At 41.1% G+C, this 24643-nt stretch overlaps 2 protein-coding genes across 6 annotated transcripts in view; one reads left to right on the forward strand and one right to left on the reverse strand.

Moving 5' to 3' along the window:
• Positions 1–40: 40 nt before the first annotated feature.
• Positions 41–18045, reverse strand: IKZF5 (IKAROS family zinc finger 5). 5 transcript variants are annotated; one of them, XM_054503130.2, is made up of 5 exons: positions 17923–18045; positions 16263–16413; positions 7729–7894; positions 5235–5417; positions 41–3973 (listed from the first exon to the last, which is right to left on the reverse strand). In XM_054503130.2, exons 3-5 carry the CDS (start codon positions 7859–7861, stop codon positions 3030–3032), a joined length of 1260 nt encoding a protein of 419 aa, XP_054359105.1. In that variant the 5' UTR covers positions 7862–7894; positions 16263–16413; positions 17923–18045; the 3' UTR covers positions 41–3029. The 5 variants fall into 5 exon arrangements, with proteins under 5 accessions (XP_054359105.1, XP_054359108.1, XP_054359109.1 ...); XM_054503133.2 differs by having other exon boundaries at positions 7729–7907; XM_054503134.2 differs by having other exon boundaries at positions 7729–7907; positions 16263–16387; positions 17923–18034.
• Positions 18046–18075: 30 nt separating this feature from the next.
• ACADSB (acyl-CoA dehydrogenase short/branched chain) overlaps positions 18076–24643 on the forward strand; it is a 49749-nt gene continuing 43181 nt past the window's right edge. The window contains exon 1 of the mRNA XM_054503129.2: positions 18076–18300. Coding sequence (XP_054359104.1) covers positions 18259–18300 — 42 coding nt within the window. The 5' untranslated portion in view covers positions 18076–18258. The remainder of the gene's footprint in view (positions 18301–24643) is intronic.

Below are 24643 nucleotides of genomic sequence, written 5' to 3' on the forward strand. Positions count from 1 at the left end.
CACTAATTTGATCTTATTTTCCAAAAAAGAAAAACCAAGGTCATTAGAAAGTCTTATTTATTTATTACAAAAGCAAAGCTTCATTCACAATATGAACTGCATACTAGATATAGTTATTTCTGCATTAAACTGCTTTCTGGAATCCCTAAACAATATAGTGTATTGTACAACCATAATGCAAGTTATGTTTTGCATACAAAATATGTTCTTTACATCAAAGCACATGTTAACAAAAACAAGTTCTAGAAAGCATATACCCTCTAAGACTAATGAAAACGTCTTTAGCAGGGAATTAAAAAAAAAATTAACATTCATTTGATAAATATTTTGTAGAACTTGAAATGAGGATTTTATCTCTATTTTTTGTAGTATTGAATCCTTGTCCAGTTTTTGCAGAAGAATGGCACACACTTATTTCTAAAATGAAATAGCCCTGGAAACACCCAGTGGAATTTTTTCAAAGTAAATGTCTAGCCTTAACTTGAATTTCAAGAAGTTGTAGCTACATACTACATTAGTAAAATCTGAAATAAAATTATTCCCAGTTAATCTCTTCACAGTTTCTTAAAAAAATATTAGTGGAGATAAATTATCTACCAACTTTAAAAATCTAAACTTATGTTCACTGAACAAAAATAAATTTAGTTTCAGAACATTGCCTGTTAACGGCAAAGTACTATAAATAGTGCATGTTAAACTCTTCCCAACAACTCATTTCTATAAAATATTTGATTAAAAATCAAATGAGAGAAATATTCAACACAGAGGGGAAGACATGAACATCTTTTCAAATACAGAATAACTCACAGGAAATTTAAATAAAATCTAAATATTTTTAAAAATACCATACCAAAAAAGCCTCTAAGGTAGATTTGCCTCAAAAATTTTAGTGCATTTAGAATAACTGTAGCTTCTAAGCATCAACACCTTTGGGATATCAACTGTGCTCTTTAAGTCATAGCAAAATTATAATTTTACATTCTAGTAGGTAATTATGAAAAAAATCTTTTCCATGTTTAAATTAAAATGCACCTTCACAACATCCATGTTCAGTTGTTAGAAAAAAATGCATTTGACTGAGAATACAGAGTTAATAAGCTGGTTTTAACAAGGGAGTTCTCTTTGTTTCATGAAAATTTTCATTTTCTATTTTGGGGTACTGCTTTTATCTGAAAAATAAAAATGGGAAAAAATAACCACAAAAAAGCTTCCAAATGACAACCTGTTTCTTTCTGGCAACTGATAAATACTAAAGCCAAGTTATACACTTGGAAACTACTGCAGTAAAATGGATCTGAGCAGTCCGTGATTTAAGCAACAATGTAACAGAACTGTAGAATTTTAAAGTACAAGATTTAACAAAGAAGAGAGTTCCAGTTTGGAGAAACTGTCCTTGATGCTGCTCTTTAAACAATGCAGTAGCTTAGACTGGATGCTAAACCGCAAGAACTCATTACAGTGGCTTTCTAGCATCTGAAAGGGAAAGCAGAGATTCCATTAACTTGGCACTTGGGGGTTTTGTGGGTACATGCCACCAATATTTCCCTTTCCTTTACTATTAGAGATCTTTTTTGGTTAATAGATGCTTAATATTCTCTTTAAGATGCCAATTAGGAGCACATTCAACATATGAACAAAATTAAAAATAGAATTTTTGCAAAATACACAGAAAAGAAACCAAGTTAGTAACAATATATTTTATTGTCTGACCAAGCTGTCTTCAGAGTACGTGAGTTATTACACAATATAAAAACAATAGCCTCCTATTCAAAATGAATTACTGTATATTTAGTAAGACTTATTTTTATAAAAAAAATTAAATGTCATGTTTAGATGCATTTTATATTCATTTCCACACCTTTTTATCCTTTCTTACTAAAGTGATGATTTAGTTTCTACACAGTTTTGTCACTGTACATGAAGACTGGTAAAACTGCAAATAAGAATTACAATTTGAAGTCACAGAAAATATTTTAAATGGCTAATTCTGAAGAGGAGACAAGAATCCATTTTGGACATGTTCTCATTTTTGTAAATATGACTTCACTATCACATTCTTTCATGTGTTTCCATACCCACCTTTTCTTGGAAATTATAGGCAATAAATGGATAGAAGGAAGGAAAAGGAATCTTGAGAAATTTGTTTGGAGGCTGCATTTTAATAATAAGGATGACTTCACTTTACCTCTTTGGTCATCAAAGGAATAGGAAGAATAAGAGATTCTCATTATAGTTATCCACCTCACCTAACAGTAATGATATCAGAATGAAGGATTTAAATGAAAGTCAAACTGAGAGGGGAAAAAGGCATCTAGCACTCTAGTGTATTTACCTGTGAAAATAAAATAAAAATCCAGTGGAAAACTGACATGTGTTTAGACATTGAATAAACAAGTTATTTTAAATATTAAAAGAATTTTCAATTTCAAGTCCTAACTGTTTTACATTTCCCCTTGTGGAAAAAAGAAAATTTTACTAAACTGAAATAGCTTTACTATTATCAGTTGAAATGAAACTAGTGATTCAACTTAAGAAATGTGAACTAAATGATATTTCAATTAATAGCAATTTTTAAGGCAATTTCTGTACTAAACACTGAAATGAGTAGTAATAAATTCTGTAAAAGAAAGTAATTTATTCTACCATTTTGAAATATGGCAGAAATAACATCCAGTTCAATGCATATTGAAACATCAAAAGTATGGATAAGCCCTGAAGTTTTTATGGACCATAAATGTAAGAAATTCAAATGAACATCTTGTAAGATTATGACTGCACTCCAATTCCCCAATGTCGAAAGGAAAGGAAAAAAGAGACTCCAATGTGTCTAACTGTTCTAATATATAAATGACCCTGACCAGATTTTTATGAAAAAAAAGGGGGAAATTTTATTCCACTGTCAAATTTATATTCTATAAATATAATGTATAAGCCTTGAATTAGCAGACACTTTATTAGGGATGACCAAAACAAAAAAAAAAACCAAACCACAAAAACAGCAAAACTAAGTAAAATATGACTATTTTCAATCAATGTTGGTTATGTTGCCCTCTTGCAAAATGACAGGCAAAATCATACTTGTTTTTACATTTGCATCCACATATATTACACTGAAAAGGATTTTCATACCCATGACATCCCATATGAATAGTGTAAAGGATGTTGTCTGCGAAGTACATATCACAGTGCTGGCAGTGGTGCAGAAGCTGAGGGTCCTGGACCGGCAGGGCTGGGGCTGGGGTGCTTGGCTGGCTGTTTCCTATGCTGGGAGTGCTCGTGTGGGCACTTGGCTCACTGCTTGGACCTGCCACTGGACTATAGTTCCTTTGACTATGGGATGGCCGAGGTTCTGGGCTTGTGGGAGACGAGCTCTGAGGAATACTTGCTGATACAGCAGAAACTACTGCTTGGGTAGAGGGCTGCTGAATCATGAAAGGCTTTTCATCAGGGCAGGGAACTACATCAGGGGATGCAGGGTTTTGGTTTTCAGGTGGCAGACTGGACAACTGCCCTGCTAGAGTTGAGAGCTGATTCAAAGGGTTATCAACCATGAGTTCTTGGGGGTCCCTTGGAAGGCCACCAGTTGGTGTGGTTTTTGCCATACTTTCATAGGAGTCAGTCTGGATATTTGGGATTTCGTGGGTAAAATCGTTAAGGTAGTCTGGTTTCTGAACCACCATGGAAGGTGGACTCAAGTTGATTAGTGCTCTTCTGCTATAGCCCAGATTGCTTGTTTTCTTCTGTAAAACCCCCCACATTTTCTTGCTGCTTAAGGAAGACCTAGTACCTTTAATTGGTACCATTTTATGCTTGCGCCTTCGATGATGGGACAAGTTACTTCGATCACTGCAGCGGAAGGAACATAATTCACATTTGTATGGTTTCTCTCCAGTATGAGAACGCATATGGGCTTCCAGATGACGCTCATAAGCAGATGCAAATGGACAAAGATGACATCGATGAGGTTTTTCACCTGTTTCAAAAGAAAAATGATGGAGAAACTACAAGAGTAGTTCATTTATGGAAAGTTTTGCTTGTCCATTCATTGGACAATTGGAAATTGATCAAAAAGAAAATGCTTTCAGAAAGTCATATTTGCATAGCATACGAGATTTTTAAAATTTGTAAATAAACACACAAACTGAAATAAAGCTTAAGAACTCATCAGCAACAACTTGAAATATGCATTGATGTTGTATTAGTCAATACAGTATAAAAACTGTTATGGCTTCGAATGCATTTAGAGAGAAGAAACAGTACAATTGAAATATTCTAGTAATAGTCTTACATAAAAATGAGTTTATCAAAAGTACGTCTGAGTTATATGTTCATGTATACATTTATATACATTCATATTCACACACATACACACATATGCATACCCTTTCCTCACAGAAAAAAAATACAAAAAAAGCTTTTTTTAAAGTCCTTATATGAAATAGCTCAGAATTGAAATGGGCTTGCTAGTCTGAGTTATGCAAAGCATCCCTTCAAAATTGCTAGTGCTTCTCCTCCATCTTCCTACTCTTCAGCTGCCAGAAGGAACAACTATAGTTAATGTTGTTAACTGAAGACTGCCCAATTATGTGAAATAAACATTTGGAATATGAGATTTAGAGTCATTCATCTAGTAAGTATGTGTCACATGCCCTCCTAGGCTCTGGGGGTACAAAGATGGTCTTGTCACAATTGCCCTGTCCTCAAGAGGCTCTCAGGCTACAATGATCTGATGAATGAGCACAGGATGCATGAAGCACACAGGAAGGACGTCTGACCTGGTCTTGGGTAGGGGGCAGAAGTAGTTGGGAAAGTTTCTCAGAAGGGACAGCTAAAGCGAGATCTGGGATTAGCAGTACCATCTGCAACTGTATACTTTCTGAAACTTTTCCCCTTTTAGGCAACTGAAACGTAATAGGATAAAGATTAAAACATTTTATCACATCGCAGTGCTTTAGCATTATTCCTTCCCAATCTGAGAGGCAGACAGATGTTGAGAGACTATTTGGATCAAGAGGGAAACACGGCTAAGGAAGGAGAGGATCTACAAAGGGCATCACTTCTGACCTGTTTGTATGTTGTTGCTTTGAAAAATGGAGTAACTTTCCCATTTATTCGAACTTTACATAAACCTTCATTTTTGAATATTAAAACTATTTCTATGACAAACCAACCTGCCCCCCTTGGCCCCTCTCCTGCCCTCACAGAAATGCTTTTTCCAGTTGTCTTTCCATTACCTGTGTGGATTCTGATGTGTTCAATAAGCCGGGCTGTTCCTTTGCTGGCATAGTTGCAGTACCGACACTTGAGCTTCCCATCAAAGGTCCTTTCAAACCCGTCTACTAACATTCCTGAGTTTTCATCCAAGGAAACTTCAACAGATGGGTGATCAAGTCCATTCTGATCACCATCTGTTCCAGCTATAAACAAAGTACCGCAAAAGAAATTATGCATCTCAGAATCAACTCAATTTAGCATTTCAGTTTTAAGTGGTTGAAAAATCTTATAAATTGACAGTTCACTTCCCACAAAAGTTAAGTCCGTTTTATAACAGACTTTCTGAACTGAGGCTAATTTTATACAAAAGCAGTAATACATTCTGTATTATATTCTGAGAACCTTTTATTGGGGATCTCAAATTATTTACACAAGGCCAGTGCAGTGGCTCATATCTGTAATCCCAGAACTTTGGGAGGCAGAGGTGGGGGGATAGCTTGAGGCCAGGAGTTAGAGACCAGCCTAGCCAACATGGCAAAACCCTGTCTCTACTAAAAAAAAAAAAAAAAAATACAAAAATTAGCTGGGCATGGCGGTGCGCACCTGTAGTCCCAGCTACTCAGGAGGCTGAGGCATGAGAATTGCTGGAATCCAGGAGGCAGAGGTTGCAGTGAGCCAAGACTGCGCCACTGTACTCCAGCCTGGGCGACAGAGCAAGACTGTCTCAAAAACAAAGAAAACAAAATTACTCACACACACATTGTACTGGTCCTTAACATGTTTTTGAAGAAGTGAACAGGTGAGGAGGGAGGGGAATAAAGAGATTCACTGGAGAGTGATGGCACAGTTACACACAGGTGTTTAGCACCCTCGCTATTTCTAAAACTGTAACTGGCAGTCAAAGAATCTCCAAAACCCTAACTCTATTTATTTTAGTCTGAAGCAGTGAATAAGTTTTCCACATCCCAGTGTTTATACGTACGTTCTAGATCTCTGTTCCATTTAGGATCTTAAAATTCTAATTAAGCCCATAAAGGAAAGTATCATCCCTGATGCCTCTGAAGGTTAAGGTTTTAAGAATCTCAGAGATAAAAGATGTTTGGCTGTTTGCTTTTAATCTAATCTGACTACTTTTTTGTAGAAAGAAATTGAAGAGACCTGATGCTCATAATCAGGAAAATCGGCAAATGGCTGGGACTCCAACCCTGGTCTCTTGAATCCTGTTTGGAAATCTGCGCGTTAGGAGGGAAATTTCCATTCCTACAGCTTCATGGGAAAAGGTCTACTCCATTTCAGGAGGTAACAGCGCTGGCATGCACAATTCAAGCCCCCTGCTTCACCGGTTCCTCACTCCTCACTAGGAGAAGTGATTCTGCTGGTTGAGACAAGACCAATATCCAAGAGGGCTACACTGCATTCGAGGGACAAGGCTCAGTGTCTTCCTCTCTCCCACTGCTTTCCCAAGCCAGTCACTATCACATTTTAATGTGTATATGAATTACTTGGGGGATCTTATTAAAACACAGATTATAATCCAGTAGATCTGGGGTGGTGTCTGGTGTTTTGTATTTCTAACAAGCTCCCGGGTGATGCCTGGTCCCTGTTGCCAGTCCCTGCATTATAAGGCCCTACCCAGACTATCTTGGTTAGGGGTCAGCAAACTTTTTCTATAGGCATGAAATAGTAAATACTTCAGGCTTTGTGGGCCATATGGTCTCTAACACAACTACTCAACTCTGCTGTTTTAGCAAAACAAACAAAAACAGCTACAGAAAATATGTAAACAAATGAGCATATCTGTGTTCCAATTAAATTTTATTTATGTGGACTCAAGTTTGAACGTCACAGAATTTTCATGTATCATTACATTATTCTCCTTCTGACACTTTTAAAACCATCTTTAAATGTAAAAACCATTCTTAGCTTGCAGGCCATACAAAAACAGCAGTCCAGATGGGGCCCACAGGCTATAGTTTGCTGACCTCCGAGCTAGGTTAGGAATAAATTCCAGTTTTTTGTGGCAAGCAAATTAGACAAAATTTACCTCTAGCAGGCTCAAGGAGGTCACCACTTTCTCTATTTTCATTTCTCTTCTTGGATAGGTAAACATGGTCAGCCCTTTCTTCATTTTAAGAGAGAAGAAACTGAAACCCCTATTTTTGTCTCAGGTCGAATCCAGATTTCCTGATGGCCTAATGGTTTGTATAGTGAAGCTGATGTTCCAATCCCCTTTGGGTTCTTTGTGTCTAATGCTAGCTCATAAAAATTGGAGGACAGGAAGGGTATTTGGAGCCCCTAACCTTCCAACAAGACCATAATGCATCTCCAGACCATGTTAAGTACTCTCCAGCAGAAGTCTGATATGTTTAAAAAAGGGGAAAAAATGCCCTGTATCTTTCCAGAAAAAACAGAATGATTCACATTAACGCACAGTGGTCTTCACAGTAACGGCTACACACAATCATAGTACGTGTATAAAAAGTGAATTATTTAGTATTATTAAAATGAGTCTACCTCCCTGAAGAGCCTCTGCTTCTTTGTCCCCACTAACTGATCCAGAAATCATGTTCACATGATGGGTCTGCTGAGTCAGGTATTCCTGAAAATCTTTCACGAAGTCCAAAGGCTCTGGTTTTTTTTCACCCATCTTTGCTTTTTTAACATTTACAGTTTGTTATACCTAGAAAACAAAACTGAAATAATTTTACACTATTTAGGGAGATCTAGTACATAGCAAACAAATGACAAAAACTATTTTGTGCAAGACACTACACAAAGCAAGAGAAAACACAGTGCCTGCCTTTCAGCATCTTATAATCTTCCTGGTGAAGTAAAGACACACACAAAATGGTAAAAAAATCAATATATTTCATTATTAAATATAAATATGGATTCAAACAGTCATAGAGGATGGGAAGAAATTTCAAAGGCAGAAAAAAAGAGAAAACAAGTTCAGATTAAAGAAATAAGAACACAAGCAGAGATTATCGACGAAGAAGACAAACCAAGGAAGCCGGAGACCAACATAGGGAGAACTTGTCCCTACAAAAAAAAAATGTTTTTAATTAGCTGGGTGTGGTGGCACATGCTGATAGTCCCAGCTACTCAGGAGGCTGAGGTAGGATAATTGCTTGGGTCTGAGTGGTCGAGGCTGCAGTGAGCCGTGATCGCACCACTGGACTCCATCCTGGTCGACAGAAGGAGACTATTTTCTGGATGATGGACATGTTTCTTATCTGTGCTATTCCTACACAGTTGCTACTAGCCACATATAGCTACTGAGGCACTTGAAATTTGGCTAATACATATGACCTGAGTTTTTAATTTTATTATTTTAAATAGAAATAGCTGCATGCAGCTAGTAACTACCAGAAAAGACTCTTAGACATAGTGTTCACATGAATGAGTAGTCTGCAAATAAGTGGTCTAGAACTAGGGGTTGCAAAGTTTTTATGAAGGGCCAGATAGTAAATATTTTAGGCTTTGCAAGCCATGCTCATCTTTGCTGCAATTACTCAACTGTGTCACTGTAAGCAGCCACAGACAATAGGCAGCCACAGACAATATGTAAACCAATGGGTGGGGCTAAGTTCCAATTAGACTTTATAACAACAGGCGTTGAGCCAGATTTGGCCTACAGGCCGTAGCTTCCCAACCCCTGCTCTAGAAATATCCAAATCACCACCTCTACTACCTATCACCCTATCCACTCCAAGACTAGCAAAAAAAAAAAAAAAAAAAGTAAAAGAAAATCCCTGACCGTAGTGTAGAAAGGGAAAGTCTCTTGTGGGTTCTGCAATCACAAGCTGGTCTTCACATAGGTTTATGGCCCAAATTCACAAATAAAATAGCCAAAAAAGTTTTCTAGTAAGAATAAGATGAAGTCTAGCACCAGGGATAAAAAAGGTCTTTTCTTCCACGAAAAACAATTTTTATGCAAATAAGTACAATTCTCTGGTAAATATACCTTATAAAATCTTCTTTTTCTAAACTCAAACTATTTAGTGAATAATTTTCTATCTAAAAAAGCTTCCATCTTTAGTAGCCAGTGGTAGGCATCAAAAAATTACTCACTTTCAGCATATATGCTTAACTTTTTCTTGAAGTCTTGTACATATATAGAAAAGCACATAAATCATGAGAGCAGAGCTCAATGAATTGTCACAAAATGAACACATTCATAAAATCAGCACCACAATCAAGAAACAGAAGGATGCCGGCATCCCAGAAGCCCGCCTCGTGTACCCTTCCAATGCTAGGACCCTCTGCCCTGACAAGGGTTACAGCCATCCTGACTTCTGACTCTGTAGATTAGTTTTGTCTGTTCTTCAACTTTATGTAAATGGAATCACACACTATCAACCTTTGTCTGGCTTCTGTCACTCAACATTGTAAGATTCATCCATATTGTTGCATGCAACTGAAGTTTGCTCAAATTTACTGCTGGAGTCTGTTGCATGACCATGCCACAACTAATTTATCTCTTATACTGTTTTTAGATCATTTGGGTAATTTCCAGTAATTGGCTGCTGTGAATAAAGTTTCTATGAACATATTACTACACGTTTTTTGATTACGTACATATTTCTGTTGGTTGTATAGGAGTGAAACTGCTGGATCAAAGGCATGCATATATTCAGTTTTAGATAATGCCAAATAGGTTTTCAAAGTGATTATAGCAATTTACACTCCCACTAGCAGTAAACAAAACTGCTGCTGCTCCACATCCTTGACAATACTTAGGCATTTTTCGCCTTTTTTGTTTTAGCCGTTCTGGTGGGTGTCTGGTGGTATCACATTAGTTTTAATTTACATTCCTTGATGACTAATGAAGATGTAAACTTTTTAATATATACTAATTAACCACTTACATACCCTCTGTTGTATAATGTCTGCTCATACCTTTTGCTTATTTTTCTATTGTGTTGTCTTTTTCTAATATGGAAGAATGCTTTATAATGAGTCCTTTATTAGTATATGTGCATCTTAAGTATCTTCTCCCACTGTGGTTGCCTTTTCATTTTCTTTTCTTTTCTTTTTTTTTTTTGAAATGGAGTCTCGCTCTGTCGCCCAGGCTGGAGTGCAGTGCCGTGATCTCGGCTCACTGCAAGCTCCACCTCCCAGGTTCACGCCACCTGCCTCAGCCTCCCAAGTAGCTGGGAATACAGGTGTCCGCCACCACGCCCGGCTAATTTTTTTGTATTTTTAGTAGAGATGGGGTTTCACCGTGTTAGCCAGGATGGTCTTGATCTCCTGACCTCGTGATCCGCCCACCTCGGCCTCCCAAAGTGCTGGGATTACAGACGTGAGCCACTGCACCCAGGCTTCACTTTCTTAATGGTAATTTTTGATGAACAGAAGTTCTTAATATAGTACAATTTACCCATTTTTATCCTTTACATTTAGAGTTGTTTGTGTCCTAGTTAAGAAATCCTTGCCTACATCTTACTTGAAGATGTTCTCCTATACTTTCTTCTAAATGCTTTTTATTTTACCTTTCATATTTTTATCTGGACTTGAGTTTTGTGTATGGTGTGAGATAAGAGTCAAAGCATACTTTTTTCCAAAGAGATATCCAACTGTCCCAGCAATGTGTACCTAACAGATCAGCATTTCTCTACGAAGCTCCGATGTCTCCTTTTTAAATCAAATGGTTATATGCATGTATGTGGCTCTGCTTCTGGATTCTCTGTTCTGTTCCACTAGCCTATCTGTCCTTGCTGCCATACCAGATAGTCGTAATAAGTCTTGCTATCACAGTAATTTGAGTCCCCCTGCTTTGTTTTTCTTCTTCAAGAATAGGCTGTTCTTGGGCCTTTTCAGCCTAAGTTTTTAAATAGTAGAACTGTAGGGTGGAGGAATGAGGGGGTTCCACAAAAGCAGATTTTCCAATTTACAAAAATATGACCAACTTTTTAAGAATCAAAACTTCTTTGACTTAACTAGAAATCTACTGGAAATAGACCAACATTTGACATACCATTATTATGAATTATTGTACTTTACAACCACTCAGTAACATAGGGCTGTTTTTGTTTTCCCTGTTTCCTGGCTTCAGACTGATGTATCTTATTTTCGTACTTCTTGTCTTCCCTCTTCACATTCAGTCTCTCCTTTGTTTCAAACACATTTAGCCAAATAAGGACTTACAGGTAACTAAATTATCACTTTTCTTAATTCAATACTTGTGAATCGTTCCTTTCCTCCCTTTTTAGAAGCTACAGTAGTTCCAGGGGCTTTTAAAAATTATTAGTGGCCGGGCGCGGTGGCTCACGCTTGTAAGCCCAGCACTTTGGGAGGCCAAGGCGGGTGGATCATGAGGTCAAGAGATCGAGGCCATACTGGCCAACATGGTGAAACCCTGTCTCTACTAAAAATACCAAAAAAATTAGCCAGGCATAGCAGCAGGCGCCTGTAATCCCTGCTTCTCGGGAGGCTGAGGCAGGAGAATCGCTTGAACCCGGGAGGCAGAGGTTTCAGTGCGCCCAGATCGCACCACTGCACTCCAGCCTGGCGACAGAGCAAGATTCTGTCTCCAAAAAAAAAAAAAAAATTATTAGTGCCAGGCACGGTGGCTCATGCCTGTAATCCCAGCACTTTGGGAGGCTGAGGCGGGCAGATCATGAGGTCAGGAGTTCGAGACCAGCCTGGCCAGCATGGTGAAACCCTGTCTCTACTAAAAATACAAAAAAATTAGCCAGGCATGGGGGCAGAAGAATTGATTGAACCCAGGAGGTGGAGGCTGCAGTAAGCCGAGATTGTGCCACTGCGCTCCAGCCTGGGAGACGGAGAAAGACTCCGTCTAAAAAAAAAAAAAAAAAACAAAAAATTATTAGTATTACTACCCCTTTTCAGGTAGAAAAGCCTATTTTTTAGAAAATTGTCTAGGAAGTTGAGGCTACTGAAAGTTTATCCTCTGGACAAGTAGAGTATAGTCAACTCTCTATATCCACAGGTTCTGTTATCTGTTGATTCAACCAACTGCAAAACAAAATTATTTGGAAAAAATGGATGGTTGCATCTATATTAAACACGTACAGACTTTTTTTTTTCTTTTTTTCTTTTTTTTTTTTTGAGACAGAGTTTTGTTCTTGTTGCCCAGGCTGGAGTGCAACGGCGCGATCTCGGCTCACTGCAACCTCTGCCTCCCAGGTTCAAGCAATTCTCCTGCCTTAGCCTCCAGAGTAGCTGGGATTACAGGTGCCCGCTACCATACCTGGCTGATATTTTTTGTATTTTTAGTAGAGACGGGGTTTCATCAGACTTTTGGGGGGGTCATAATTCCCTAAACAATACAGTATAACTATTTACATAGCATTTACATTGTATTAGGTATTATAAATAATCTAGAGCTTAAAGTATGCAAGAGGATGAGATTGTGAGTTATATGCAAATACTAAGCCATTTTCAATAAAGGACTGGAGCACCCACAAATTTTGCTATCTACAGGGGTCCTGGAACCAGTACCTACCAGATACGAGGGACAACTTCAAGACTATGACCAGGGACCTCTCTCAGCCTTAGTTTCCCATTTTGTAAAATGGAATCATAATCCAACTTGCAGTGCTATCTTAAGTTTTATAGGTAAGTATACATAAAGCATATTGTGACATGTATCACATATGGTAGGCTATCAGAAAATGGTGGCTATTTTTCTAATAATTATTTTTGTAGCAAATAGAAAAAATGGTTATAACTTGGATTTTAAAATTCTCACTGTCCCTGATTCAGTTATTCCCCTTTTTCTATGGGTTCATCAACATGGTTGAAGAATATACTGAGCATCTGTTTCTTAGTTACAATGAAACAAACATGTTCCACCTTAGTCTCAAGTAATCCCAATTTGCAATTTTTCAAATCACTTTGCAATTTCTCAAACTGATCTCTGCTTATTTTACTTACAGGCCACCTCTTTAAATCACTTGCTTTAGTCTGGCTCAACTTTCTGAATCTTAAGGATTATTGTTGGCTTTTGAACCCATTTGTTTCCGTTGTTTTTTTCTCCATCTTATCATGTTTACTTGAACTAGTTCTCTGTTTCTTTATCAATACGTTACTATTTGTTTTGTGACTACAGTTGATTGTGCTGATTATCTGTCCTTTAAATTTGCTCTTGGTGGGAAAGTGTAAGCTAGTCAGCTCCAGTGAAAAAGACTATCAAGAATAAGATCTGGGAAAATATTTTTTTAATTTGTAAAAGCTGTATAGCCCTATAGATTGTCTGTGTTCTAATTATAAAAGCTATAATTAAGAAAGAAATCCCACTATTTACATTGTAACTTAGCATCACTTCTTGCCAATCAGTTCACATGAAAACTAATACATTTCCCCTGGGAAATGTCTGAATATACTTTGACAGGCTTCTGGAAGCAAGATAATCCTTACCAAATCTTGATTAGAAAGCATAACACTGCTACAGTACAACATGTGACAGTGCAGTAAAAACACACAAGACTGCCAGAAAGCAAGCAGAAGAAAATGATATTTTTATACATGCATCTCAAGTTTAAGAACACAAATGAGCCTAATTACAGAGGATGGCTGGCATATTTTGACAGTCTTGGCTATTATCACATTGTCACATTATAAACTTCACTGTGTTCCCTGCCATAAATTGTGTGCTGCTTTTCAACCACACTGCATGATAAACTTTAAAAAAAAAAAAAAAAAGAATGTCTATGAGATAGAGAACATTGTAACATTGCAAACATGAAGAAAAACTCTTCTTAAATTAGAATTTTAAATATATTAGTATGCTTTATAACCTTAAACACCCTGTCATGATTTAAAAATTAGGTGTCATTTCGTCCCTAAGCATTTTTGTGCCCATTCGACCTGTATGGCCTCTATCCCATATATCCATATACACAGGGTATGACAGGTGCTTGCGAAGCCCCAGTCTATAGTAGAGACATATATGAATGAAAGGTGCCTAAAGTGAAGTAGAGTCTTGGGCTCAAAACTCAGCTTTCTACATCTCAAGTCAATATTTCTAAGCACAATAAACTGAAAAATAGTAACAATTCTGAAACTAGGCTGGACATGCTGGCTCATGACTATAATCCCAGCACTTTCAGAGGCTAAGGTGGGAGGACTGCCTGAGCTCAGGAGTTCAAGACCAGTCCAGGCAACAGAGCAAGACCTCATCTCTAATTTTTAAAAGAAAAAAAAAAATTCTGCAACTACAAAAGACTTCCTCTTACAGAAAGAAAATAAAGGTTTTCTATCCGAGCCATTTTCCTGTCTTTGATGTAATTATCATCAGTCTCAGGTCTCAAAGTTTAATCTAGGAACTCCACAAATTAACTGATACCCAGAGATGCCTCTAAGGCATTGATAAATTTTAAAACCTTTGCAAACATAACAAAATATACTTTAGAAAATCCACAAGCTATAATTTTTTTAGTGGTATCTTTCCTATACTGGACATGAACTCAATACCTTGGTGTTTGTTAGCCAAAAAATTACTTACTTTACACAAAATTTCAATGTGTGATATCATGTCATCTGAACAAGATATATACTTAAGTATTCTCCACTATTATTATAGATGTGGGTGGTGTTATTACAACTCAGATGTACTCTTTCTGCTGGTATCGTCATAGACTGAATGTTTATGTCCCCAACAGCTGATATGTTGAAATTCTAACCCCTAATTCGATGGCATCTGGACTGGGGCCTTTGAGAGATAACTGGGTTGTAAAGGTGAAGTCCTCTAAATGGGATTACTGCCTTGTGAAGAGATCCAGAGATCTTGCTTCCTCTCTGCTCTTTGCCATGAGAGGATACAATCAGAAAGCAAGCCCTCCCCAAATACCTGATCTGCTGGTACCTTGATATTAAGATTTCCCAGCCTCCAGAACTGTGAGAAATAAATGTTTGTTTAAACCACTCAGTCTATGGTAATTCGTTATAGCAACCTGAACTAAGATATCTAATCATATCAACCAAAGAGAACAATATTCCCATACTTTATGATGATTGTTCCTTATGATATAGCAAAATTCCCAAATCCTTCCTGTGATTATTCTGATTAAAGTTAAGTTGAATATAGTATGGAATTCCATGGGGTGTAGGTGGATATCTATATAGAAACTGGCTAGGGTATACCTAAAGTATTGTCATGCCAGTAGCGTCCCCCAAATTATTATTCAAGGCTCAAAATTAATGCTTTTAGAAAACAACCAGAGGCTATGCAAGCCGGTAGGGGAAAAAGAGGTATCAGAGAATTAAGCTTTGATATCCCAAAGAACAGGAAAACCTCTACCTCAAGTAGGCAATTTAAGCTAATTTCCGATCTTCCTTGGTTTCTGATAAAGGATTTATTTTGTATGAAGTCATCTGATATTTCTTCTTCAGTCTCATAAATGGGAAGCTGTTGATCAATGCAAGCACACATACAAGCACACACACACAATTATGTGTGTGTATATATGTGCACCACCCCCCCAACCTCTTAACCAGTAGCTAATAATTTAAAACACAGGTACTGAAATGCAAATTAGAAGGCATTCACAACTATGAAACAACCAGAGAAGAAGCTCTCTAACCTATCTTCCTTCTATCTTTTTTATAAACTGTGGGAGAATTTTGAGAACATGATTAGGGAACAGCAGGATATGTTCTGTTCACCTATCATTCATGAGAAGTCTTACTTCTCATGGGTAACCATAAGGAAGAATACAGTATTAGCAACTAACTTACTTACACAATAATTTATGGGTAAGGCAAGCCTATACACATAAAGTGATTACAGTTCAATAGATGTGTTTACCCTCCATAGCCTAATAATTATGGTCACTGAGATTTACTCTGCTATAGAACACATATAAACAGACAACGTTGACAAATAAGGATTGGTTTCTATGGAGTAACATGGGCCTTCAAAAATAATTAGAACACAATTCTTGATTTCAGAACTGTCAAAAACTCTTGAAGGCAAAAAAGGAAATTATGAGGCTCTGAGAAATCAGAAATCAAAACATAAAAATAAAACATAAGTAAAACCACGTTGAAAGAAATCCAGAAGAGAAATTATACAATCTAACCTTTTCACCCCAAATCTGTTCCTCCTTTTTCTTGCCACTCCAACATTGATGAAATGTAGAGTAATTGAAATTTACTCTGGAGATACAGCAAGGGACTCCAAAAGGCCATGGAGAGAGAATTTCAACTAAAATTGAAAAGCCATACAGAGGTCTGCATAAAAAACAAACAGCACACCACAAATCAAAACTTTTAAGATAAAAACTTAATTAGCATCTACAGGTTGAATGAGCTAGTAACTCACGCCAATCTTATCATTACATTAGCTGAAAAGAAAACGAACTGACAGATTAACAAAGAACAAAGCAGTAGCTTCACTTCAGCAAAAGCTCCATAGGATCACCAAAGAATAACTGGTGTGACTACCGTTTTCTCACTGGTGGATTCGTTTTTGGCAAGATTTTTAATGTCTAAATTTAAGTTAAACTTCAGTTTAAAGAAATTAAGATTAACTTCATTTAGTCACAGTACACTTCTAAAACGGTCAAGCTTAGTACTGCTGAACAGCTGTAGTTGCATAAAAACAACGCATTAGTCCTAAGTAGGGAAATGGGAAAGGGCTTTAAATACAAAAACAAAAAAACATGCACACCCGATAAGGGCACATCTGAATCCCATCCTTCTTATCCTAACACAAAACAGTTACGGTTTTCTGGGAAACATCCTGGACCGCTAGGGGAAAGTAACACCAGACATTTCAATTCACTGTAACGAACTCTCATCAATAATAATAACCTCTAGCTGTTGTGACAACACGACATAAATCAAAATTAAATTGAATTTTTAAAATTCTTAGTTCCGACGTTTAAAAAAAAGTTGTTTTAAATACATTCTGTTCTTTCAAAACTGAATTTCTTCAGATCACACAATTTAAGACGCCTTTATGTCTTCTTCTGCTTGTCACACCTCTTTCGGGTTCTGACCAGCACATCAAGGGGACTCTAAGCAGGCCACGTGGTTAGTGTTTGCTAGAACTTGTTTAGCTTCAGATCCAGTAATCGAGCGCGCTAGGCTTGGCTACTCGCGCTCCACAGTTTATCCAAAGATCTAAACCCCGAATGAACCTGAATAGTTATTTTTTACAATGTCTTTCTCAAATCTCACATGTTCCTAAAATAAGGGTGCCCATGCAGTAGAGACGAATCCGGGCAGGATCATTAGATAAAATACGAAGGCTTTAAACGTCCTTCTCCCAACGATCAGCCTGGGACCGGCGTCGGGGCAGCAGCCTCACCAAGATTCGGAGCGACATCCTCGCCAGGATTCGAAACACCTAGGAGACCCGCGCCAGGCTGACTCTCAGCCCCTGGGACCCCGTGAAGACGCAAACCTCGGGACGCCTCCCGCAGAACCACCTGTCAGAGCCAAGCAACAGTCCCCGCCCCGGAGCCTCCGAGCTCCTGCTCCAAGGCGCCGACAGCAGGAGACCCCGCTCCCTCGGGGTTCTCGGGGCCACAGGCGCCGCAATCCACCGCACTCCGGCTAAGGAGGTCCCCGGCCATCACCTGCCAGCCTACCGACCACGCCCGACCCTCCACTAAACTGAGTCTCTGTCCGGATTAGCCGGCCCACCACGAACCCAGCTCCAGTCTCCGGCCGCTCCTTCTTATCCGCCCTGTCCCGCTGCGTCGCCGCCGTCCGAGCCGGCAGCCTGCTACTTACCTCCTGACAACTGCATCGAGTAAACCACACCGCCTTGTTCAACGCCGTCGCCGCCGCCGCCGTCTTCGTCACCGTCGCAGTCGCCGCCGCCATCTTTGTTGTGTCTCCGACTCCCTTCCCGCCCCCTGCTTTGCTCAAGTCTCGCGTGAGCAGGATGGAGGGCGAAAGCGAGGAGGGGTCTGTTTGTCTCTCTTGGGGTTCCGTAGGCAGCAGGGGGCAGGGATTAAGGGGGGGGTGTGTGCGGGGCGGGTACTGAGTGGGCGGGGCCTTGCTCGGGTAACTCCCAGGGGCTGACTAGAGACCCAGAGGCGCAGAGCGGAGAGGCTTGCGGCGAGGATGGAGGGTCTGGCAGTGCGGTTGCTGCGCGGCAGCAGGCTGGTGAGTGCGTTCGAGGCTGGCGTCCCGGGGGCCCAGGGCGACCTTGGCCCCTGGCATCGCAGCTGGCAGAGCCTTCTAACGGGCCTCGGGGCGCCGGCCTCAGCCCCGCTCCACGTCCTGGGTCCCCAGACTCTTTACCCGCGGGCAGTCTATGACCCCGACCACCCCCTTCAGGCCTCTGGTGGAGGCAGCTGGTGGCAAGGGGGTCGGGGCTGTCTAGAAGCTGCTTTGGCGGAGCAAGTACCTTGAGTGGAGTCGGAGGGTCGCGTCGGCAGGATGTCCTTTGCAGGCCGTTGCGTCCTGAGAGCCACCGAGTCTCGATTTCTGGATCTCTGGATGCGTTTTGCACAGGTGTCACCTCCCTGATGCCCTAACCCACCTTTCCTGAGTGATTACATTTCACACCCGCTCCCCCAAAAAAGATAGTTAAAATATAGGCCCAGTCTCATTCTGAGCAGGTGTCTCCCTGTCCTTCCTTCCGCGGCCTCGCTCAAAGGTAGTAAGGGACTTCGGAGTTGTTCGGGCTTCCTGGCCAGGGACAGAGTTCCCTCTGCCCCTTATCTCATTTCTGGAGCCTGGGTATCTTCCGTGGATAGACTCACCGCCGCCCAGGGAAGTCGGTGCGGGTCCTTCTTCCATGAACTTAAGCTGAAACCAGCCTCTTGTTGTGCTTAATTCTTATCTGCACCAACACGAACTGTGGATTCTTTAACAGCCCCTGTGTTAAACATCCTATGCTCTTCACCCCTTGGACCTATTATATAGCATGCTTTTCAGAACATACACATTTGGATACACTTGTATTTGTCAGTACACTTCACTGGGAATTTTCCCACTGCTTACGTGTGCTTTTCATGTTTCCTTTGCATGTGCTTTAATGAGTTAGGCTTTCCAACTGCTGCTTCAGTCTTATGCCCAGAGGCAGGACTCTTACCTTTTTTCTCATTAGAGATAATTAATGTTATTTGACTGTTTTACAGGCCTGAAGTGCAATAAAAAATAGTAAGTGATTATTGTTTAATACTGTTTATAATTGTTGGTTAATAACTTAGCAAAGAAAATTTCTTTGGTTTTACAATTTGACTCTGTTTTAGAGCCAAAATTTATTGACCACATACTCTGTGGTAGGCACGTTCTTGTTCTACCTGAGTCATCTCAATTCTTACAACCATCTTAACAAGTAGTTTAATCTTGCAGATGCTGAAAAAGAATAATAACTTGCCCACAGATAGACAGTGATAGAGCTGGTGGTATTCGAACTCTGGTCTGATTCTAAACTTAAACTTCATATACTACTGTCTCCCCTTCCTTAGAGATATCAAAAACCTATTTTGTTTGAACTTTTGGTTTATTGTGGCTTATAGTCCTTTATAGTTTTTGAAGCTCTTTTACATAAATTAGCTAAATTGATTGAACATCGACTGTAGCATAGTGGTTAAGAACGTAGGTTCTGCAGCTAGGCTGCTTGGATCTGAACCCAGGCCCTCTCACTTCCTAGTGGTATAACCTTGGACAGGTTATGCTTTGGGTCTCGGTTTCCTGGTCTGTAAATGGAGAGAATAATTGTGCCTATTCCAAAATTGTTGTGAAAATTAAATGAGTTCATATGTTCATGTAAGGCACTTAGAATAGTGCTCGGCATATAGTCAGCTCTCGGTAAATATCAGCTCTTACTGCCATGCACGAAGCATTGTGTGCTATGGCAGATGAAATAATGAGTAAAACACTCTACCTCCAAGAAGTTTATCTTTTAGAGGAAAGGTTAGAACTATATGCAACTAACCTCATGTCATGTAGGTGTGGAACAAATCCTAAGGGGCTACGGTCTGTGTGCAGATTCAGAAGACAGAAATGACTTAGGACCATTGGGGAAGTGATAGGCTCTTTGGAAGCTGGGTTAGAGTTTAGGAGGGGAAAGGAGTGGTCAGAAAACTGCAACAAAAGGGGACTGAGGCCACTTTAGGGAATTGGGGGTTGATCCTTTTGGATTGTGAGGAGCCACTGAAGGTCAAGAGCTTTGGAGTTTCCTCATGCCACAGTGTAGGTAGATTGCTGTGGACACAAGTGGCATGGAGTAGGGAGAAATGCAAGGTAGGGCTAATTTTGGTTTCTATCCAGAGGCAAATGGAGAGCTAGCGTTTACTCACTTATTGTAGACCAGGGACAGCATTTTACACCCACTACCCTATTTACTCTTCCTGTAAACCTCTGAAGTAGGTATATTAGTAGCTTCATTTTGCAAATGAGGAACTCGGAGGCAATAACCAGTGTTCCCAAGTCACACAACAATCAGATTGCAATGCTGACCTTCAGCCTACCCCTGCCTTCTCAGAAGTTCTCTCCTAGTCCTGCAGATGGATTAGAACTGTCCTGCCCATTTGGTCTAAGCAACCCAATTAGTGGAGAATTGGACTTGTAGTTAACCTGTGGTTCCAAAGCATTTTAATGTAGCTTGATATCTTTTTTTTTTTTTTTTTTCGAGATGGAGTCTTACTGTGTCGCCCAGGTTGGAGTGCTGTGGTGCGATCTCAGTTCACTGCAACCTATGCCACCCAGGTTCGAGTGATTCTCCTGCCTCAGCCTCCCGAGTAGTTGGGATTACAGGCGCCTGCCACCGTGCCCGGCTAATTTTTGTAGTTTTAGTACAGACGGGGTTTCACCATCTTGGTCAGCAAGATGGAAATGGTCTCAAACTCCTAACCTTGTGATCCACCCACCATGGCCTCCCAAAGTGCTGGGATTACAGGCGTGAGCCACCACACCAGGCCACTTGATGTCTTTTAAGAGATGACTTTTTTTTTTTTTTTTAGACAAGGTCTCACTCTCTTGCCCAGGCTGGAGTGCAGTGGCGTGATCATAGCTTACTGTAACCTTGAACTCCTGGCTCAAGTGATTCTCTGACCTCAGCTCCCTGGGAGCTAGGACCACAGGCATGTGTCACTGCACCTGGCTAATTTTTAAAGTGTTTTGTAGAGATGAGGTCTCACTGTGTTGGCCAGGCTGGTCTGGAACTCCTGGCCTCAAGCGATCCTCCCACCTCACCCTTCAAAATGCTGGGATTACAGGCATGAGCCACTGCACCCAGCCAAGAAGTGATTCTTGACAAAATCCTGGAGGTGAATTCTTGTTCAGTTAATTCTCTGAACATCTGCCAGACAGCAGCTGCCAAAATACATATAATTCTTGTTGTTCAACTTTTGGCTCTTCAACGAAATCCGAAGTATTTTTTCTGGACATATATTTGGCATCCAGGTAGAGAGAGCACAAATGGTTTGAATGTGTCCCCTAAAATTCATGTGTTGGAAGCTTGATCCCCAGTGTGGAGGTTTTGAGTGGTGGGGCCTAATGGGAAGTGTTTGGGTCATAGTGTGTCCGGAATGGGTGGGTTCTTGGTCTCACTGACTTCAAGAATGAAGCCGCGGACCCTCGCGGTGAGTGTTACAGTTCTTAAAGGCGGCATGTCCAGAGTTTGTTCCTTCTGATATTCGGATATGTTCGGAGTTTCTTCCTTCTGGTGGGTTTGTGGTCTCGCTGCCTCAGGAGTGAAGCTGCAGACCTTCCCGGTACAGCTCTTTAGGCGGCGCGTCTGGAGTTGTTCATTCCTCCCGGTGGGCTCGTGGTCTCGCTGGCTTCAGGAGTGAAGCTGCAGACCTTTGCGGTGAGTGTTACAGCTCATAAAGGCAGTGTGGACCCAAAGAGTGAGCAGCAGCAAGATTTATTGCAAAGAGCTAAAGAACAAAGCTTCCACAGCGTGGAAGGGGACCCAAGCCGGTTGCCATTGCTGGCTTGGTAGGCCGAGTGGTCTGTTTTACAGAGAGCTGATTGGTCCGTTTTGACAGGGTGCTGATTGGTGCATTTACAATCCCTGAGCTAGACACAAAAGTTCTCCACCTCCCCACTAGATTAGCTAGATACAGAGTGCTGATTGGTGTATTTACAAACCCTGAGCTAGACACGGAGTGCTGATTGGTGCATTTACAAACCTTGAGCTAGATACAGAGTGCTGATTGGTGTATTTACAATCCCTTAGCTAGACTTAAAGATTCCCCAAGTCCCCACCAGAATAGCTAAATACAGAGTGCCGATTGGTGCATCTACAAACCCTAAGCTAGACACAGGGTGCTGATTGGTGTGTTCACAAACCTTGAGCTAGACACAGAGTGCTGATTGGCGCACTGACAATCCCTTAGCTAGACACAAAGGTTCTCCAAGTCCCGACTAGACTCAGGAGCCCAGCTGGCCTCACCCAGTGGATCTCGCAGGGTGCCGCAGGTGGAGCTGCCCACCAGTCTCGCGCAGTGCGCGGGCACTCCTCAGCCCTTGGACGGTTGATGGGACCGGGTGCAGTGGAGCAGGGGGCGGCGCTCGTCCGGGAGGCTCAGGCTGCGCAGGAGCCCACTGCGGTGGGGGGAGACTCAGGCATGGCGGGCTGCAGGTCCTGAGGCCTGCCCCGCGGAGAGGCAGCTAAGGCCTGGCGAGAAATCGAGCACGGCGCCGGTGGGCCAGCACTGCTGGGGGACCTGGTGCACCCTCCACAGCTGCTGGCCTCGGTGCTAAGCCCCTCACTGCCCGGGGCCGGAAGGGCCCGCCAGCTGCTCCGAGTGCAGGGCCCGCCAAGCCCACGCCCACCCGGAACTCTAGCTGGCCCGCAAGCGCCACGCAGCCCTGGTTCCCGCCTGTGCCTCTCCCTCTACACCTCCTCGCGAGCCGAGGGAGCCAGCTCCGGCCTTGGCCAGTCCGGAGAAGGGCTCCCACGGTGCAGCGGTGGGCTGAAGGGCTCCTCAAGCGTGGCCAGAATGGGCGCCGAGGCCGAGGAGGTGAGGCACCTAGAGCGAGCGAGTGCTGTGAGGGCTGCCAGCATGCTGTCACCTCTAAATAGGGGAACTGGCCTCGTAAATTATTAATGCTGTTTTTGAGAGAATGAGTTCCTCATTAAAGGACAGCTTTGGCCTTCTCTTGCTCTCTCTTTCTCTCCCCTCATTTCTCACTCTCTCTCACCTTCTCTCACCCTCTTGCCTTTCTCTTTGGAATGACACACCTCTTAGCCTGAGAACTTGGAACAGCTGACTCATAATAAATGTTCTTAAGTACTTAGAACAGCTGACTCATTATAAATAATCAGTAAACATTAGCTATTTTTTAAATTAATTAAGTTAGTTTTTTAGAGACACGATCTTGTTCTGTCACCCAGGCTGGAGTGCAGTGATACAGATCATGGCTCACTGAAGCTTCAAAATCCTGGACTCAAGTGATCCTCCCACCTTGGCCTCCCAAAGTGCTGGGATTGCAGGCACGAGCCACTGTGCCTGGACAACACTAGCTATTAATGTAGGCAGAACACATTACCAATAACTTTGATAGGATGTTTTAGGGTATCATTGCCTTACGCAAAGTACACAGGTAAGTTTTGGGGATCTGTAGGTTTACAACAGGGTTCTTGAAATCAAAAAAAAATTACATTTTTAATTGGGGAGGTAGGGTATCTGTTTTAAAAATGAATTTTAGGACAGTAGAAGATAGCATGTTGCTAATGCTAAATAAATAATATGGGCAGATGTGCTTATAGGCGATGGGGCTTCAAGTGACCATTCAAAGAAGGAGCAGTTTTAGATAAAGCAGCAGAGGGGTGCGGATTCCAGGGCAAGGAAATGTGCATGCAAAGGTGTAGAGGTAGGAAAATGCTCAGCTTGTTTAAGAAATAATATGCCACTATAGGTGATGTAACAATTTTGCAGAAGGTTGGAATGGGTTCAGATGGTAACTGCCTAAGGGTTAAGTTTATCCTTGATCTCAAAGCAGTGAGGAGCTGATAGCTGCCAAGCAGTTTTGGCTTCTCCAATTTAGGAAGCTAGAAAGAATCACAGAGTGAAGCAAGCCTGGATTTCTTCTGCCAGTTCCTACATGGGTGTTGCCCAGACAGGGTTGCTCACAGTCCTGGAGAAGAGCCCTTTTATTTACCAAAACACAAGAATTTATAATGTTCACTACTCAACACAGAAATGGCAGTTACTTTGCACATGCAAATATATCTTTGTCTTCCGTTGATCTCTCTCTGGTGCTAGGAAGACTAAGTAACCATAAAGACACTCTCCCTGGCAACCATCAAAGAGTCTTTCTCCTTTCTCTAGGGATCCTCGCACACTCGCCCTGTCTTGGGCCTACATTGTCGTTTTTGTTGTTGTTGTTCCTCATGCCACCTTGTCTAAGAAGGCCCACATTATCTTGACTCCGTCTCTGTAAGGGCTAGACCAGGTTTCCTGTGCTTTGTAGGATGCTAAGCAGTATCCCTGGCCTCTACTCGTAAGAGGCCAATAGCATGCCTGAGCTATGACAACCCAAAATG

The sequence above is a fragment of the Pongo pygmaeus genome, chromosome 8 (assembly GCF_028885625.2).
Source record: "Pongo pygmaeus isolate AG05252 chromosome 8, NHGRI_mPonPyg2-v2.0_pri, whole genome shotgun sequence".
NCBI lineage: Eukaryota > Metazoa > Chordata > Mammalia > Primates > Hominidae > Pongo > Pongo pygmaeus.

Excerpts from the sequence above, each read along its gene's own strand:
- IKZF5 (XM_054503130.2), bottom strand. The coding sequence starts at position 7,861 with ATGGGTGAAAAAAAACCAGAGCCTTTGGACTTCGTGAAAGATTTTCAG. Across the intron at positions 5,418-7,728 it reads AGCAGAGGCTCTTCAGGGAG|CTGGAACAGATGGTGATCAG; the intron begins GTAGACTCATTT and ends CTTTGTTTATAG. Across the intron at positions 3,974-5,234 it reads ACACATCAGAATCCACACAG|GTGAAAAACCTCATCGATGT; the intron begins GTAATGGAAAGA and ends CTTTTGAAACAG.